This window comes from Ranitomeya imitator, chromosome 1 (assembly GCF_032444005.1).
Source record: "Ranitomeya imitator isolate aRanImi1 chromosome 1, aRanImi1.pri, whole genome shotgun sequence".
Lineage (NCBI taxonomy): Eukaryota > Metazoa > Chordata > Amphibia > Anura > Dendrobatidae > Ranitomeya > Ranitomeya imitator.
Window position 1 is genome coordinate 766,997,076 of NC_091282.1, and position 20,161 is coordinate 767,017,236.

The following is a 20,161-nucleotide window of genomic DNA, read 5'->3' on the forward strand; positions in this document are numbered from 1 at the left end:
ACCCATGAAGCAAGCTACACCGCCTGTTTACCTAACTACTATTTTGTAACGGCATCTAGCCCAGGAAATTCGTTTGGGCCTAGTACAATTTAGTGATACTCAGCAGCGTACCCCACCCATGAAGCAAGCTACACCGCCTGTTGATCTAATTACTAATTTTTAAGTGCATCTAGCCCAGGAAATTGTTTTGTACCTAATAGCATTTTGTGCTACTCAGCAGAGTACCCTACCCATGAAGACCCATGAAGCAAGCTACACCGACTGTTTACCCAAGTTCTATTTTTTAATGGCATCTAGCCCAGGAAATCCTTTTGGGCCTAGTAGAATTTAGTGACACTCAGCAGCGTACCCCACCCATGAAGCAAGCAAGCTACACCGCCTTCTTTCTTTCTCAATCTAACCCCTTGGCTCTGGGGTTTCCACTCTCCCTCCAGCTCTCTCCTTCTCACAGGTGGACTATCGCGTGTTTTTAAACTGGCGAATCTTTTGGGCCCAGGCATAAGAAGTCGTCAAGGTAATGGATAATATGTGCCGCCTTACAAACGTCCATGACGACACATTCGAGGAAGCAACTAAACGCCTCAAATAGTGAGCAGGATATGGAGCACCCCATGGGCAAACAGCGATCTATGTAGTATGCTCCTTCACAGAAGCAGCCCAATGGGAGGACACTATTCGGAGGCACAGGTAGTAACTGGAACGCCCCCTCAATGTCTGTTTTGGCCATTAGGGTGCCCCTTACCAAATTCTTGACCCGCCTGATTGCCTCGTCAAAGGAGGTATAGTATATAGTACTATACTTGGTTCCGCGTCGATGTTGTCGTTTACTGACCTGCCCCTTGGATATGATAAATGGTGGATTAGTCTGAATGTATTGGGTTCATTTTTTGGCACAACTCCCAAGGGGGGTACCAATACGTCTTCTAAGGAAAGTGTTCTGAATGGACCCACCGCCATTCTACCTAAAGATATTTCTTCTTTTATTTTTTTTGTCAAGACGTCTGGGTGTTGGTAGAGTGAGTTTAGATTTTTACTCCAGCCTTTCTTGATTTTAGAAGGGCATAACATGCCTATATCTGTGTCTCCTCCTCCTTTTACTCCTCCACCTCTATTCTTTTCGCATGACTATATGTAGTTGTGATTTTTCCATGTTTGCTGTGTCTTCTGAGCAGTTTGTCAGCTTTTAGACACCTTTTAAGGTGTTTTCTATGTGTTTTCCATGTGCTTGTATGTGTTTGCCTGCCACTGGTTTCAATGGGGTTCAACGGTGTTCGTCGAACGTTCGACGAACAGTTCGTCGAACACCTCTCTATTCGACGAACCGAACCCGAACACTAGGGAGGTGGCTCAACACTACTTCTAAGGTCATCATGAAAGTAATCTCAGTAGTATGAAGGCCATTGGGGACAACAAAGCTACTTACAAGAATTAGAATTCTGCAGACAGCGCTCATGATCGTGGTCAGAATCTGCCATTGAAAAAAAAAAAAAAAAAAAGGATCAGGTAGAGGTGAAACGACCTGTCCAATCTTTTTGCTTCTTACTGCAGGGTAGTCCGGTTATTACACCTACCCTCCCCACATTACCATCCTACACATAAAAGTTATAAAACACAGCCTATATATAGTCAGTCCATGGGGGGACAAAGCCATACAGGGTGCACTGGGTCCCACCTGTGCCCAAATCTCCCACTACTACATAAGACGATGCCAGTTTAAGAAATGGTGCACAATAGGTGGGATCATTGGCATTGGAGCCCAGAAGCTTCAGGTTCCTTTTCTGTGGGGGTTATTTGCTTTCCTCCCGCACACAATACGTTCTACAAAGCATCAAAAATCTGTAATATGGCGACACTACATCGAAACTCCTCCAGTAACGGTCACAGTTACCAGTGAAAAATCATTAAAAAAAAAAAAAAGGTGCAGCTGTGCCCAAAACCTAATTAGTAATTACAGGACCCTCACAGACCAACACAAAATTAAATCTCACCCATTTTCTAAATGCCCCTCCTTACCGTAATCTTGTATTCTGTGCCGTTACTACAGGGTCAAACACCGCAACCTCCGTCCCTCAGTCTTAAATTAATCTCCTTCATTTATTAGCGAGGGACAAATTTAATCACGGCTACCTATCATGGCGGGAACAGATGCCGCTGAAGATCCGGCCGGGGCGCCAGTGTGCCCTACTAAGAGCGTGAAGAAGGCGAGATTGATGGCGGTATTATACACTCCTCACCATTGATATTATCACTCCGAGATGAAAAAGTCACGGAATTCTGAGAGTCACAGGATGGATAGAGGTTACTGGTTCTGCAAATGATGAAAAAATGGGAACTAAAATCAGAAACATCTGGATTATTTAGTCCGGAGTGTGAGCCTCGTGCAGAAATCCCAGCACACCTCCGGCCTCAGCTGCTGTAACTGAGGTCATTAAGGATCATTTGATGAAAGTTCTGCTGCTGATTGCACTTGGAGAAATCATCAAGATCCTCTGCTGGCAGCTCCTGTATAATCACCGACCAATAAAGTCCCCAATGTGCTTGATGGGAGACAAGTCTGATGACCCTGCAGCCATGGGAGCAGATTCAGGGGACACAGGCTGATCACTGTGGAAAGAGCTTCTCAAACGTAGTTTCCATTTTTTTTGTCATATGCAGATCAGTAACATGTCTCCACCCTGTGATTTCCATAATTCCATCACCTTTTCTTCTTGCTCTTGTAATTAAAATGCTGAGGAGCGTATAATTACACTCTTGTAACGATGAAAAAAAATAAAAAATCTGGTTTCACATTCCAAGCAGCTAATTTAGCAAAGTTATGTCCTAAGCGTACAGGACGAGAAGGAATGATTAAAGTGGAGCAGTCACTGGGGTTTTTAAAAATTCTGTCACTAATGGCGTGTCTGAAGCCTCCGAAGACTAATTGCAAAAAATGAGACATTACCCGACATTTAATCATTTGGGGGAATGGAAATCAGAAACGAACAGCAGAGAAAACATCCTCCGCAAAAGCATCGCAGTCCCGAAAGTCAAGACCACGGGCGAGTGATCCAAGGTGTCCAGGCATTTAGGGGTTAAATAGGGCTTCGTGAAAAAAAAGCTCTGAAACTTTTTAAATTTACCTGTGTGGTTTTCATTTCTGATCAGTTAGTAATAATCCAGCTGCTGAAAAACCGCAGTCTCACACTTTTTAGGGCTGAAGTTTCATTACAGTTGCGCCCAGTCCGCTAGTCAAAAAGTCTGGACTGCTGGCTGATTTTTTTAATTTACGGTACTTTTTATAATGAATTGGTGCAAGTAAAACAAAGTCAGGATGCAACGGTAGCAAACTCAGCGAGTGTACACAATTTATTCAGTCCGAGTCTGTGAAAATGGTTAACAATTGACGCTCAACATATATGTGAAAGCTGGAAAACGTAAAAAGAACCCGTCGCCTGCCATAAATGTATTTGTTTTCACCCAATGTAAGCGGCGCTGTTATCCTGAATCCGGGGATGTTTTTCTTTTATTCCTGCGCCTCTGCGTTCCCAAGATACGGACCATCTTACTTGTATATATAAAATCTAGTCATGTTGGCCAAGTGGGCATGGCCCCCAAGCTTCTGTGGGTGTCAACCTAAGGACCACTCCCACTTGGAGAAACAAAAACAAGGACTAGATTTATAAACAGGGAAGAGGCGGCCGTATCTCAGGAGCGGAGAGGAGCAGGAAGAAAAGAAAAACATTGCCGGATTCAGGAGAACAGCGGCATTTACACCAGGTAAAAATATTACATATTTATGGCAAGTCAGGGGTCCTATTTAAAGGGGATGACCCATAAACACGATTACTTGAGGTCTTGGGAATGAAAAGGTAGTGAACATGTGCGGCCAACTCTTATAACCGTGAACGGATCAGTGGGTCTACTGTACCAAAGCTCCTTCCCGGCCCGAGGTTGCCACAATATATGAATGTATGGGCCTGGAGTACAGACTGCTTAGCTACTGGATACTTGTGTAACAAACGCACAGCTGTAAAAAGCTTGCAGAAAGTTTTCAGTCTATCTAGGCTTGTTGGATGTAAACATCAGCAAGAAGAGATTTTGCAATTGGAATACATAAGTTGCAATTCAAACGTAAAATCCCCTTTAAGGACAGAATTCTACCTTCCCCTGTAAGAACCTCTAGATTATATATGAAGGCTGCAATTTAAACACATTTAGAGAGCGCAGCTGAAGGGGATTTGCACTTTCATACAGAAAAGTCATTCTAGCCCGCTGTATAGCGCTTGCAGCAGCCTTCCGGCCCCCTCATACACCACACAAGCGATGAAGTGAGAACCAGACCTGCGCCATTGTACGAGCGCTGAAGGATGCGCTCGCAGGGTATAATTGGGACCCTGTGATTAGTCTCAGCCTTGTAAGAACCCCCAGAGTCCTGCAGTAATGGGGCCGCCTATTGTGCCGGATCTGGCCCCTTCAGCTCAGTTCTCTGAATCCATCCATTCCCTTCTCCTCGGGTCGAAATGACCCCTTCACTTCAAAAGTAAGACTAATGTAAGACATAGGAAGAGGGCGGAGGAGAGTGGGGGAGGGGGGTAAGCCGATCATCCATCATGATCGCATCCTCATTAGGTTCCCACAGACTGCACTGTATAGTGGGGAATCTAAGGGTATGTGCACACGGTAAGTATTTGCAGCTGGAATTTCTGCAGCTCTTGGCCAGAAACACCGAGTAAAATAGGCACATTTTTGGCTGCGTTTCTTACATGAATTTTTGGTGCAGATTTTTCCACACTCAATATATGTGAAATTTGCAGCAAAAATACTGCAAGAACTGACATGCTGCAGATTTAAATCTGCACCAAAAAAAAAAGTAAAGTGTGTATGCGACTTTAGGAATCCCATGCACTTTGCTGGTATGGGGAAAACCTTCAAGTTTTGCAACAAATCCACACAGAAAAAAAAAGCTGCAACATGTGCACAAAGCCTTAAGGTACCTTCACACTGAGCAACTTTCCAACGAGAACGACAACGATCCGTGACGTTGCAGCGTCCTGGATAGCGATCTCGTTGTGTTTGACACGCAGCAGCGATCAGGATCCTGCTGTGACATCGTTGGTCGTAGCTAGAAGTCCGGAACTTTATTTCCTCTCAGGTCGGCGTGATTCGTCATGTTTGACAGCAAATGCAACGATGCCTGCAATGGTTTTTTCATGGAGCTAACAACCAGCGAGAACGATAAGTACGTCACTGGATCGCTCCTGCATCGTTCAGCTGTTGCCGTTTTTGACGTCTCCTAGCGACCTAAACAGCGACGCTGCAGTGATCGGCTCGTTGTCTATATCGCTGCAAGCGTCGCTAAATGTGATGGTACCTTTAGTCTGGTCATTTCCTTTAAGGAAACGTTCTGGTAACAGTTTTTTTTGTTTTGTTTTATGTATTGCGCCAATTGGATTTTTTTTTGCCATTTGCCCATTATATCCAGATTCCCAACAGACCCTATGTGCCTGGGAGATGGTCCTTCAAAAAATATGGAGTAAAAGAGACACAGTGTGTTTGGGGAAGGGGTGGGAAAGAGAGCATATCCTGACATTACGGGACCCCAATGTGTACTTTCTAAAGGGGTCACCAACTATCACAGATCTTCTCATATATAGGGACTAGTTTGGCCCCTTTAAGAACTAGGGGTTAGGCAAACCTTAAATCATTATAGAGTACGCCACGGGTGAAGAAGAAAGTCTAAAGATGGCTATGAAGCCTGTGACTTAGGGAAAAAAAGATACATCATGTATGAATACTAATAAAAATACTAATAATAACAATACTAATAATACTAATACTAATAGGGGATGTTTGCCTAGGCAAATAATTTTTGGCTTTAAAAAGGCTCGGAGTGGCAGTGTTCCCCTTCATCAACACTCCACTGCTCCCAAGTCCACCTGAATACACAGGAGATGGAAGTTTCCAGCTCAGCCAATCACTGGTCACATTAAGGTCCCACCTCCACCACAGATTGCCTTGGCAACATTTTTTGTGTCTCAAGAGGGACCAGCAAATAGACACCGGAGTGGACCCGTGGAGGATTACAAGTGGCCTGATGAAAAATTGGTGTGATGTAGAAGTGTGCTTTTTAATTCTTTTAGGTTCATGACTCCCTTGATCCTTTTAAAAACAAAAATTAACTGGCCAAGACAACCCCTTTAAGGAACCTTGGTGTATATCACTCGAGTAGAGTCTAGGTGGGATGACACAGGAGGGAGAACAATCTATAAACCCCACAAAAGTTATTATTTTTATTATTTATTTATATAGCACTATTAATTCCATGGTGCTGTACATGAGAAGGGGTTACATACAAATTACAGATATCACTTACAGTAAGCAAACTAACAATTACAGACTGAGGCTGCAGTCACACTAGCAGTATTTGGTCAGTATTTTACATCAGTATTTGTAAGCCAAAACCAGGAGTGGAACAATTAGAGGAAAAGTATAATAGAAACATATGCACCACTTCTGCATTTATCACCCACTCCTGGTTTTGGCTTACAAATACTGATGTAAAATACTGACCAAATACTGCTAGTGTGACGGCAGCCTGATACAGAGGTGAGAGGACCCTGCCCTTGCGGGCTTACATTCTACAGGATGGTGGGGAAGGAGACAATAGGTTGAGGGTTGCAGGAGCTCCGGTGTGGGTGAGGCGGTAGCTTCGGTGGTGGTGAGGAGGCAGTGGGGTCAGTGCAGACTGTAGGCTTTCCTGAAGAGGTGGGTTTTCAGGGTCCATCTGAAGGATCCGAATGTGGTTGATAGTCGGACGTGTTGGGAAAAAAAAATTCAAGAGGATGGAGGATATTCGGGAGCTGTCTTGGAGGCAGTTGGGTGAGGCGTGAATAAGTGTGGAGGAGAGAAGGAGGTCTTGGGAGGACCAGAGATTACGTGATGGAAGATATCGGGAGATTAGTTCAGAGATAAATGGAGGAGACAGGTTATTGATTGCTTTGTAGGTCAGTATTACTAATTTGAACTAGATATGCTGAAGGAATGGGAGCCAGTGAAGAGATTTGCAGAGGGGGAAGCAGAGGAGTAGCAAGGAGAGAGATGAATTAGTCGGGCAGCAGAGTTAAGGATGGACTGGAGAGGTGCAAGGGTGTTAGCAGGGAGGCCACAGAAAAGGATGTTGCAGTAGTCAAGGCAGGAGATGATGAGGGCATGCACAAGCAATTTAGTAGATTGACGGTTGAGGAAAGGATGAATTTTGGAGATATTTTTGGGCTGGAGGCAACAGTAGGTGTAAAGAGTTTGGATGTACGGTTTGAAGGACAGGGAAGAGTCAAGGGTTACTCTGAGGCAGCAGACTTCCGGTACGGGGGCAAGCGTGATGTCGCTAATTGCGATAGATAGGTCAGGTAAGGAAGATCTATGAGATGGAGGAAAGATGATGAGTTCAAATTTGTCCACATTGAGTTTAAGGAAGCGAGAGGAGAAGAAGGAGGATATGGCTGATAGACACTCTGGGATTCTGTACAGCAGAGAGGTGATGTCTGGGCCAGAAAGGTAGATCTGAGTATCATCATCAAAGGTGGTACTGGAATCCATGGGACTTTACGAGTTGTCCCAGGCCAAGTGTATAGATTGAGAAGAGTAGGGGTGCTAGAACAGAGCCTTGGGGGACTCCAACAGAGAGAGGATGGGATGAAAATTTAGTGTGGGAGTTGGAGACTCTGAATGTGCAATTGGAAAGGTATGAAGAGATCCAGGAGAGGCAAGATCTTTGATGCCAAAGGAGGAGAGGATCTGTGGTATGAGGCAGTGGTCAACTGTGTCGAAAGCAGACAGGTCTAGAAGGAGGAGTACAGAGTATTGTCCGTAAGCTTTGGCTGTAAGTAGGTCGTTAGTAATTTTGGTCAGGGCTGTCTCAGTTGAGTGATGGGTAGATTGTCAAAGAGCAAGTTAGATGAGAGGTGGGAGGAAAGTTCAGCTTGGACGTGCTGCTCCAGGAGTTTGGAAGTGAATGGGAGCAGCAATATTGGGTGATAGCTAGACACAGCAGTTGGATCAAGGGTTGGCTTTTTAAAGGATAGGCGTTATTGTGGCATGTTTGAGAGCAGAAGGGAAGGTGCCAGAAGTTAGTGATAGGTTGAAGAGGTGGGTTAGGGATGGGATAAGAGTGGCGGTGAAATTGGCGAGGAGGCGAGATGGGATGGGGTCGAGTGCACAGGTGGAGAGGTGCGATTTGGAGAGGAGACAATTAAGCCCCCTTTCAGTGATGTTGGATAGGGAGGTTATGGGGTTTGGGCATTGGTCTTGTATACAAAGGGGTTGTGGTGGTTGAACAACGAAGACTTGCCTTGTTTAGTTGACCTTATTTTTAAAGTGTGGGGGCAGTGGGGGGCGGAGGAGGGAGTTAAAGGTTTTGAATAACTGTTTGGGGTTATAGGATAGGGAAGATACGAGGGTTGTGAAGTAGGCCTGTTTAGCAGAGGTGAGAGCAGATTTAAAAGCAATTGTTGCCTGTTTGAATGCAGCGAAGTCGTCTTGTGAATGTGTTTTCTTTCAATGCCGCTCTGCAACCCTGGACACTTGCTGGAGCTTTTTAGTGATATTATTGTGCCAGGGTTGTCTATTGAAACGTCGCACTCTGCCATGAACGAGAAGGGCTACTGTGTCAATAGCTGATGCAAGAGTGGCATTGTAGAAAGCAGTGGCAGTGTCTGTGTCGTGGAGTGAGGATATGGATGCCAGTCAGAGGATAGAGTCAGAGAGCGTGTGGGGGTCTAGATGTGCGAGGTTTCTGTGGGGATGCACATGTTGCTGGATATGGGTGACCGGTGAGGAGGACAGGGATGAGAAGGTGAGCAGATGGTGGTCGGATAGAGGGAGAGGGGAGGTTGTGAATTTAGATAGGGAGCAGAGACGGGTGAAGACTAGGCCTAGAGTATGTCCGTCTGTGTGGGTGGCTGCGGAGGACCACTGAGTACATCCAAAAGATGAAGTAAGGGAAGAAGTTTGGAGGCTGTTGACTGAAGGGTATCAATGGGGATGTTGAAGTCACCCATCACTAGTAACACTTAAGTTGCCGTCACTAAGCCGCCCTTCATAGTGCCAGTCACACTCTTCCTTGCAGCCCCACGGCCTGTTGAGAAACTACAATGCCCAGCATACTTCAATAGCAGACATCTCCCTGGGGAATGTTGGGAGTTTGCAACCCCATGCCCACTTTTGGCCTCCTGATAAGACACATTATGGAAAACCTCTACCCATGAATTCAACCTCTTGTGCAGCACTATGGAGATCGCACATCTACACCTCCTTTGGTAACGTCTATCGCAGCTTAGCACATTCACCCTCTCTTTTTGTTGTCATTGAAGGGAAACGTTTACAGTGCTGTCGATCGCTTTCTAAAATTTGGGCTCCTCCAAAACGATCCAAACAATTAACAGCACAATACTGACTCATGTGGCTCAATGCAGACGCCTGGTCCTTCCTCATAACTCCCGGACCATCCAGCAGCCGCAAGATTAAATCCGTGCAATTAATTTCTGAGAACAAAACCCTGTGTGATCGCTGGCGCAATGTGACAGCTGAGGAGTCACCGTCGCCAAGCAACCAGTGCACGCCAAGCAGATACAGGTGCTCCACAGAGGAGCAAGCAAACATCGCAAGTCTGACTGCAAAGTCAATAATTAGCCAACAAACAGCTCTGGACGGTGAAGCGAGCAACAAAACATTGGCCGCATATAGCCACAAACACAGCAACGGGGTGAAAAACACTTTGTGATGGGGTGGGGTGGAGAATGGCGCTACAATGTATAGAGGAGAAGACATCACATAAAAAAAAAAAAAACAATCTGATCCGGTCCTGCTGACACCAATGCAGGAGGTGTTACAGGGAGAGCCCTGATACAATGTAATCAGAAGACAGCTCACAAAAGACAAGATACAACGTAACTAGCCCGGAACTCACAAGGGGACACCCATACAAACGTAACAAGCCCGGAAATCTCAAGAGGACAACGATACAACATAACAAGCTCGGACCTCATGATGATACCGATACAATGAAACAAGCTCGGACCTCACAAGAGGACATCCATACAAAGTAACAAGCTCGGACCTCACAAAAGGACAGATACAATTCAACAAGCCAGAACCTCACAAGAGGACAACGATACAAATCAATAAGTCATGGCCCCACAAGCGCCCTGATACACTGCAACAAGTCTTGATTTTTAAAGAATGCTGAAGTCACGATAGCCCTGATACAGTGTAAGGAGTCATGACCTCATATGAGCCCGATACATGGTAACAAGTCATGACGTCATGAGAGACCAGATACAACCAGCAATGACCTATTGAGAGCCCTGATTATTTGTAACAAACTCAGACCTCACAAGGACAATGCAATATGCTATGAACGCACAATAGCCCTGATAAACTCACGGGCCATGAACTTACTGAGTACTGAAGTCACAATTCACGATCCTACAAAAGCCTGGACACACTGTAACGAGCCATGATCTCACAAGACCATCGAATACACAGTCACGTCACGATCCCACGAGATCCACGATACACAGTCACATGTCACAATCCCACGAGATCCACGATACAGTCACAAGTCACGATCCCACGAGATCCACGATACACAGTCACATGTCACAATCCCACGAGATCCACGATACAGTCACAAGTCACGATCCCACAAGATCATGATACAGTCACAATCCCACAAGAGCCTCGATACACAGTCACAAGTCACGATCCCACAAGATCCACGATAGTAACAAGTCACGATCCCACAAGAGCCTCGATACAGTCACATGTCACGATCCCATGAGATCCACGATACACAGCCATAAGTCACAAGCCTACAAGAGCCTCGATACACAGTCACAAGTCATGATCCCACGAGATCCACGATACAGTCACAAGTCACGATCCCACGAGATCCACGACAGTCACATGTAACAATCCCACGAGATCCATGATACAGTCACAAGTCACAATCCCACAAGAGCCTCGATACACAGTCGTCTGTCATAATCCCACGCGATCCACGATAGTCACAAGTCACTATCCCACAAGAGCCTTGATACAGTCACATGTCACGATCCCACGAGATCCACGACACAGTCACAATTCACGATCCCACAAGATCCACGATACACAGTCACAATTCAAGAGCCTCGATATAGTCACAAGCCATGATCCCGCGAGATCCATGATACAGTCATAAGTTACAATCCCTCAACAGCCTCAATACATAATCACAAGTCACGATCCCACAAGAGCCTCGATACACAGTCACATGTCACGATCCCATGAGATCCACCATACACAGTCAAGCCATGATCCCACAAGAGCCTTGATAGTCACATGTCACGATCCCACGAGATCCATGATACAGTCAGAAATCACAATCCCACAAGAGCCTCGATACACAGTCACAATCCCACAAGAGCCTCGATACACTGTAACGAGCCATGATCTCAGGAGAGCCCCGATGCAACATTTTTGCCACTTGTAATTCTGCAAGTCCCGTTCAGATGTAGGGAATAGGTACATAAATCATGAGGACTCCGATCCAGTGTAACGAGCTGCGGAAGCACGAGAAGATGAAACACTAATAACCCTTACACAAACTCAGGGCAGATTTATTGCCTATAGAGGTAAACTAAAGTGTTTCCATTCAGTGACAGCAAGTAGACTTTCAATAGTGAGGAAATACAACACAAGTAACATTAGTAAGATGAAGAATATGTTTTTTTTTTGTTTGTTTGTTTTTTTACAGAAAACTGGAAAAAGCTCATCAGATGGGCAATTTCCCACCAGGATAACATGTGCCCACATAGAAATGTAGAAATTATAGTGGTGTCCTCTGCACGATTTTCCCCCCGAGGGATCATGCTACAGAACATGTCATGTACGTCGTCAGATCCCGCAGCAAATGATTTACTCCACTTCCCCTGCAAACAATAGGAGATACATTGGGGTATCACACAAATCATTGTAAATTAGTTTCATTTTTTTTTTCCCATTATTTTGGATGCAATAAAGCACAAAAAAAGGAGAAGTTGCAAAAATACATACACCCTTTAATGTTAAGATTAAAAAAAAAAAAAAAAAAAAGGTGGAGTGGAAACAGATCATGTACCTGGTTCAGGGCAGTTTTCCTTACTGGACAGTGTGCTGGATAAGGCATCGATAAGGGCTTCTTTAAACTGGTCAAAGTGAATCTGTGGAAAGAACGACAAGATAGATTATTATGTCAATTTCCCACCTGAGAGCTGGAAAAAACCCAAATCTCCGGGGTCTTCCCTGTGATGCACAACAGTAAGGGTACCGTCACACAGTGGCATTTTGATCGTTACGACGGCACGATCCGTGACGCTCCAGCGTCGTAACAATATCGCTCCAGCGTCGTAGACTGCTGTCACACTTTGCAATGTACGACGCTGGAGCGATAATTTCATGACGTATGTGTGATGTAGAAGCCGTTGGTTACTATGCGCACATCATATACAATATCGTGCACACCTTTGTTACACCATGCGATCATGCCGCCACAGCGAGACACTAGACGACGAAAGAAAGTTTCAAACGATCTGCTACGACGTACGATTCTCAGCGGGGTCCCTGATCGCAGGAGCGTGTCAGACACAGCGAGATCGCTGGAACGTCACGGATATATCGCTGGAACGTCACAAATCGTGCCGTCGTAGCGATCAAAATGCCACTGTGTGACGGTACCCTAACAGTCACCAAGAAGGCACGGCACGCTGCACACAATGACATCAGGCCACCTATTACTAGGGCGCAAGGTGCGGTGCGCCCCACGCCCCGCTCCGAACCAGAATCCCTGGGCAATAAAGTCTCAGTGTTAAGGCAGGAGGAAAAAAAATAAAAAAAATTAAAAAAAACTTGCACATTGCTGAGGTCATGCTGCGGGAACCATGGATGCATAGTTTTGTAAAGGGGCTGTATAAAGTTATAGTTATTTTAAATATCAATTCAAGTCATTAATAAAAGTTTGGAATGGCTTCTTATAAGCAAGTCTGCGGTAACGGGGTCATCTTCCATAAAGCTTGCCTTTCAGCAGTGCCCCACCCTCTCAAAATCACAGAGTGCCCAGTCAAAGCTTCCTAGAGCCACAGAGCCCCCATTACCCAAGAGTCGCACAATCCCACCTACCCAAGAGTCAGAGTGCCCCATGTAAGGGCCCCTAGGGCAGCAGAGTGCCCATTCCTCAAGAGGCCCCCCCAGAGCTGCAAAGTGCCCCCTGAAAGAGCTCCTCCTGCCAAAAAGGCCCCAGGGTGCAGAATACCCCAAAGCCTCTCAGAACCACAGAGTCTACCCACCCACCCCTTACCCAAGGTGCCCACCCCATGTTTGATACGATCCCGCAGATTCACATTGCCACCCTAGGGGCCCTTTCAGGGGTGTAGCAAGTGAATATTTCCCCCCCTCCAAGGGACCCTTAGCGTACAAGCCTGAAAAGGTCCCCTGCAGAGAGCCCCTTCCTACGAAGTACCCCCAGATCCACACAGATAACCCCCACCATGGCTGAAGAGTCCCACAGGCCAGGCTAACCTGGGGATCACCATAGCTGGTAACTATAATGTCACGATCGGTGGGGCAGACCGGAGGCAGACCAGAGTTTCTGAAATTTACAATGTCCCCACGTTCCAAAAAAGGCTAGCGATCCAGGGTCAACCCCGGCGGTAGGAGAAGCTGCTAGGCATTTACCCAAGCCCATTAGGGAATGGTGGTTGAACCTCAATGACAAAACTTTTTGAATGCAGGAAAAGAGAAAAAAAATTTGTGTTTTTAATTTTAGAAATATAATTTTTTAATTGCAGGATGGGTATATTTTTATTTTTCTAAAAAAATAGAAGTAAAAAAGGAGCTGGTGATGCAGGAATGTCTGGCCATTGTTCTGGTGTGATCTGCGCCCGTCCACCGAGCCACACAGCTGCACGGCAAGACAGATGGTGCCGGCTCCCGAGTCCTGCGGCAATTTCACCGTGACCAGATCAGATACAACCCAAAGGGATTATACTACATGGCCAGAGCCTGATAAAAGTGGTGGCGGTCATAAATTAGCCCCGCAATCTAATCAGCTTAATTCAAGATGCAACTGTGCGGAGCGCAACAGAATCCGAACAGGAAATTACCGCAAATTAGCGTGACCCGCCATTTGTTTCTTTTTTTGCTAATCGCTAAATAATAACCGTTCACAAGAGGAGGCAGGAGGGGAGAAAGCCAAACATTTTTACCAATAAAATTAAAGAATTTAAAATTAAAAATAAAAAACAGATACAATCTCTCAAAAGGGCCACAAAATATAAGCAGCAATTGGACCAACTGCGAGGGACATTAGGACCATTAAATAGTAGATCGCTGCCACTCGCATAGACAATGAGTGTTGTATTGGGACGAGTGCGCAGCCGCTCCAATAAATGTCTCCTGGCTGTAGTCCTGCGGACAGAGGAGAACCAGAGGAACCCAGGCAAGTCCCACAGCAATCAAACAATTATCCACATCCAGAGGATAGGCTTTTTCTTTTTGGAGACTGGAATACCCCCGTAAAAGGGAATCTGTCACTTAATCTGCGAGCATCATAATATAGGGGCAGAGACCCTGATTCCAGCAATGTGTCACTTACTGGGCTGCTTGCTATAGTTCTAATAAAATTACCATTTTAAAATCAACAGGAGATTTCAACGGACTAGTACACCTGCTGCCACGAACTCCAACCCTGCCCCTGAGGCTAGTTTCACACTAGCGTTTTGCTGAGATGCGGACTTCCTCCGTGAAGCCCCGCCCATGGCCGCACCTCCACCACTCAGCTCCGCCTGCATCCGCATGCGGTTGCGTACCTATCTTTAACATTAGGTACGCAGGTCGTGCGGATATATGCGGATGCCTCCGCTCGCGTCGTTTTGACGATGCAGAGAAAGAAAATTCCAACCAGCTGCGTTCGACACGGGTCTCCACATCGTCAAAACGTTGCATGCGGAGGCATCAGCATGACCTGCGTACCTAATGTTAAAGATAGGTGCGCAGGTTGCATACAGAGTTGAGCGACAGAGGAAGTTCCGCAGCTCAGCAAAACGCTAGTGTGAAACTAACCTAAGTGTACGTTCACATTAGCGTTTTGCTTGTTTGCGTCGGGCGCCGCAGTGGCGACGCATGCGCCATGCGCCCCTATATTTAACATGGGGGGCGAATGGACATGCGTTGTGCTGCGTTGTGCGACGCATGCGTTTTTTTTGCCGCAAGCGTTGGGCGCAGAAAACGCAACAAGTTGCATTTTTTTGCATCCAAATTTCGGCAAAAAAGGACGCATGCGTCGCAAAACGCAGCATTTTAGCGTGCGTTTTTATTTGCGTTGTGCGTTGCGTCGCAGCGGAGCACAACGCAAATGTGAACGTAGCCTTACACAGATTCGCTGCTTTTTGACTATGCACAGTGTACACAGAAAGCGGCCAATTAGTGCTGTGGGCGGGTTTATACACAGCTCAACATTCAGAAAACTGCTCAATCTGCAGCAGAGAAAAAGCGTTTTTAATCATAACTGCAGCAAGCAGCCCAGTAAGTGACATCGCTGGAATCAGGGTCTACATCATGCTGCTCTCAGACTGGGGAAGCAAAACTCTGATAAATTACCTTTAAAAAAGCACACCCATCAAAGTTTGTATCCTCTTAATATATTGCAGTCATCATATTATATAGCACTGTGTAATTACAATTGTTCATTTTGACTTTCTACCAAGATAATTCTTCTCTTTTCTCTGCTTTATGTAGAAACAGGAAGTCTGTTGTCCTTGCAGAAATCCTTCCTCTCTTCACTTCCTGACCCAGCTGCTCCCTCCTCCCCCTGCCAGGAACTTTTGCAGGAACTCGTGACTCATACAGGGAAAGAGGAAGGAGGAGGAGGAAGAGGAGGAAGAAGAGGAGGAAGAGGAAAAGGAGGAAGAGGAAGAGGAAAAGGAAGAGGAAAAGGAGGAAGAGGAAAAGGAGGAAGAGGAAGAGGAAAAGGAGGAAGAGGAAAAGGAGGAAGAGGAAGAGGAAAAGGAGGAAGAGGAAGAGGAAGAGGAAAAGGAAGAAGAGGAAAAGGAGGAAGAGGAAGAGGAAAAGGAGGAAGAGGAAGAGGAAGAGGAAAAGGAGGAAGAGGAAAAGGAGGAAGAGGAAAAGGAGGAAGAGGAAAAGGAGGAAGAGGAAAAGGAGGAAGAGGAAGAAGAGGAAGAGGAAAAGGAGGAAGAGGAAGAGGAAGAGGAAGAGGAAAAGGAGGAAGAGGAAAAGGAGGAAGAGGAAGAGGAAGAGGAAAAGGAGGAAGAGGAAAAGGAGGAAGAGGAAAAGGAGGAAGAGGAAGAGGAAAAGGAGGAAGAGGAAAAGGAGGAAGAGGAAGAGGAAGAGGAAAAGGAGGAAGAGGAAGAGGAAGAGGAAGAGGAAAAGGAGGAAGAGGAAGAGGAAGAGGAAAAGGAGGAAGAGGAAAAGGAGGAAGAGGAAAAGGAGGAAGAGGAAAAGGAGGAAGAGGAAGAGGAAAAGGAGGAAGAGGAAGAGGAAGAGGAAGAGGAAAAGGAGGAAGAGGAAGAGGAAAAGGAGGAAGAGGAAGAGGAAGAAGGAGGAGGAGGAGGAGGAGGAGGAGGAGGAGGAGGAGGAGGAGGAGGAGGAGGAAGAAGAAGAAGAAGAAGAAGAAGAGGAGGAGGAAGAAGAAGAAGAAGAGGAGGAAGAAGAAGAAGAGGAGGAGGAGGAAGAGGAGGAGGAAGAGGAGGAAGAAGAAGAGGAGGAAGAACAAGGAAAAGAGAAGGAGGACAAAGAAAAGAGAAGAAGGAGGACAAGGGAAATAGAAGAAGGAGGACAAGGAAAAGAGAAGAAGAAGGACAAGGAAAAGAGAAGGAGAAGGAAAAGAGAAGGAGAAGGAAAAGAGAAGGAGAAGGAAAAGAGAAGAAGGAGAAGGAAAAGAGAAGAAGGAGAAGGAGGGAGGATAGGAAGGAGGGAGAGAAGAAAGGAGGGAGGAAGCAATGCAAATAATACATTTTGGCTGGAGCTGGCTGAGATAAAAAAAAGTGAGCGAGTGACCTTGGAGGAAGAAATCTTGACAATTACAACCATAAAGTTTTAAGGCTGAGATGGAAGAGAACAGATTGTGCAAGAAATGAAGACAGAAAACGTGCAGCAGTCTGCAGGAGAACTGCAACTGGAAAGACTACTCTTCCTGCAAGTCAAGCACTTCAAAAGGGAATGTGTGGACAAAAAATGACCTATTGTTGAAATCAGGTTTTTTTTTTTGTTTGTGTTACATTAATTTTTTTTTAGATCATGATTTTTATTAAACACAACTAATTCTCTTGCAATTTTCACACTTGCCCCTAGGGTTTCCAGAGACTCAGACTTCCCGTGTACAGTGGTTTCCTGATCAGCCAATTCTTCTTATAAATCATGCAACACAATCCTGATTTAAACAATTAATTATTCGATCATCCAGTCATATGAAGACTGGACTAAGGACCGAGCCTTGTACATTGAGATAAATGGTTGCCAAACAAAAAAAGCCTGTGCTTAAAACGGACCAGTAGCTGTAGATATAGGGGGTGTGAATAGTGATGCATTAGCAATCCCCCACTCATCACCTAGGTTAATCCTGATGAGATGGTGGACGGTCCCTGTTGCAGTTATTGGGATCCGGCCAGGTCTATAACGGTGATGCCCGTCATCTTCGTGGCATTTTATACTGAATTGACCAGTATTGATTTTACAAAAATATTCCATCAACTACATGTTTTTTACCCTTTTGATGCCAGGCTGGCGTCTGGTGCATGGACCGGTGCCACCAGATGGATCCAATCCCTATAGTGTCCGCCTGTATACAGACTAAGATGTCTTCTCACGCCGCCGCCGTTTTTTTTTTTTTTTGCAGCTTCTTTTTAGTCATTTAATCCCGAACAGGCTAGACTATGGGCGTGAATCATCTTCCCCACAAGTCCTCACAATCTCAAAACAGCCTTCAAGAAGCTGCCGGCTGCAAAAAGACCTCCTTGAAACGCAGCCAGCCCCTGAGCACCTCATTAGACATCTCCCCGACCCTTCCATGTACAAAACCATTAAAACGAAAAGTATACAGGGAAAAAAAATAAATAAAAAGTGAGAATAATTTTTTTTCCTGATTTAAAGAGACAGTAGCACCGAAAAAATTTACTTTTTTTTTTTTTTTTTTTACGCTTCTTTGCCTGCAACTAAAATTACAATCCAGACAAGAGCAAATCAAAATACTCAGCCCGTCTGGAGATTGAGTCTACAATCTCATGTCTTTGTTTCCAGACATGTCACCCTCCAGGAAGCAGACCACAAGCATTTGTCATGACATCTCATGAATATGCATGATGACTGAACACAATGAGGACACAGGGAACAGGGGGGAAGAAGAGGAGCAGCATCTACTCAAGATGAAGGATACAGCTCTGCATCCAATCCCAGCCCCTCATCTCCAGTGTGACAATGTCATTCCCTTCAGTCCTGCTTCCATTTACACAAAGCCCCTTCCTGTTCCCCACAATTAGGACAGAGCTTTATAGGATCTGATGGAAGGCTTATCACTTCAATGCTTTTAAAGGGCCATACACAGCTGAAAAACAGAAGCTGTCTGCCCCAAAAAAAGAGCATCAAAAACTACACTCCCTAGGGTTTTCCGAGGAGTTTTTGGATCATAAACTCTCCAAATCTCTAAAGTCTAAAAAAACATTGAGTTTCTGCTCGAAAAACACAGCAAAAAGACTCCCTGTCCACACACCGCTTCAGGCCAACTTGGAGCTCTCCACAGGGAGAACCTTCACCACCTCACATAAGCCCGAGATTGTCCTGTGGCACCTTAAGCTGGCCACAAGGCAATAGGGCCAGCTGCCTTCTTCCTACTTGAATGGTCTATCAGATGGTTGGCCTCATGCAAGGTCAACCATTTATCGGGAGGCACAACGGAGCCCTAAGGCCATGTTCACACAGTGCGTTTTTTACTGCGGAACCGCAGCGGTTTTGCCGCTGCGGTTCCGCAGCTGTTTTCCATGCAGGGTACATAACAATGTAACCCTATGGAAAACAGTCACTGCTGTGCACATGATCCGGAATTTCATTTAAAAAGCCGCGCAGAATAGCTGCGGCAAAAAAGAAGGAGCATGTCACTTCTTTTTCCTGAACCGCAGCGGTTCTGCACCCATAGACCTCCATTGTGAGGTCAAAACCGCAGTAAAACCCGCAGATCAAAAATATATCTGCGGGTTTTACTGCGATTTGATGTGCAGAACCGTTGCAGCAGGAAGTGCGGGGAGCGGGCGGAAGTGCGTGGGCGGAGTGTGGCTGCCCCCCCGTGCTCCGATGCCCCCCCCCCCGTGCTCCGATGCCCCCCCCCAGTGCTCCGATGCCCCCCCCCCGTGCCCTAATCTCCCCCCCTTATACTTACCCGGCGTCCGTCCGGCCGTCTTCTCCCTGGGCGCCGCCATCTTGCAAAATGGCGGGCGCATGCGCAGTGCGCCCGCCGAATCTGCCGGCCAGCAGATTCGCTCCAAAGTGCATTTTGATCACTGAGATATAACCTATCTCAGTGATCAAAATAAAAAAAATAGTAAATGACACCCCCCCCCCCCCACACTTTGTCACCCCCATTGGTAGGGACAATAAAAAAATTAAGTTAGAATAGGGGTAGGGGTAGGGTTAGGGTTAGGGTTAGAAAACTGCATAAAAAAAAAGGATCAAAAAACGCATCAAAAAACGCATCAAAAAAGGACCAAAAAAAGGACCTGCGTTTTCTGCCAAGAGCTGCAGTTTTTTAAAAAAACAGTCCTGAAAAAAAAAGGATGGAAATCCTGAACGTGTGAACATACCCTTAGGGGCTACTCTACTGGATATACACACTGTGCCCACCATAAAGCCCAAGACATGGTATGCAACATATACAAATCTAACTACAATTCATTTTGGCAAAAAGGTTTCATTAAAAATGTTGCACTGTTTGGCTTCTATAGCCTCTCTATTGCACTGTCTATTGGTGGCTACAGAAGGAGTTAACTGAGAATCCTCCACTGATCTGATTCTTGCCTAAGGGTTACAAGCAAGAACGAGATGTCCTTATAACTCGGATGAGGATCTCAACACAATGCTTGGACTGGCCATCGGCTCCCCCTACCTG

General features: G+C 45.8%; 1 protein-coding gene across 2 annotated transcripts in view; it reads right to left on the minus strand.

Annotated features, from left to right (window-relative positions):
* Positions 1-20,161, minus strand: part of NIN (ninein) — a 114,242-nt gene that overhangs the window by 65,558 nt on the left and 28,523 nt on the right. For both annotated transcript variants that reach the window (XM_069735551.1, XM_069735556.1), the window contains exon 3: positions 12,134-12,215. In XM_069735551.1, the coding sequence (XP_069591652.1) occupies positions 12,134-12,215 (82 nt within the window). The remainder of the gene's footprint in view (positions 1-12,133; positions 12,216-20,161) is intronic.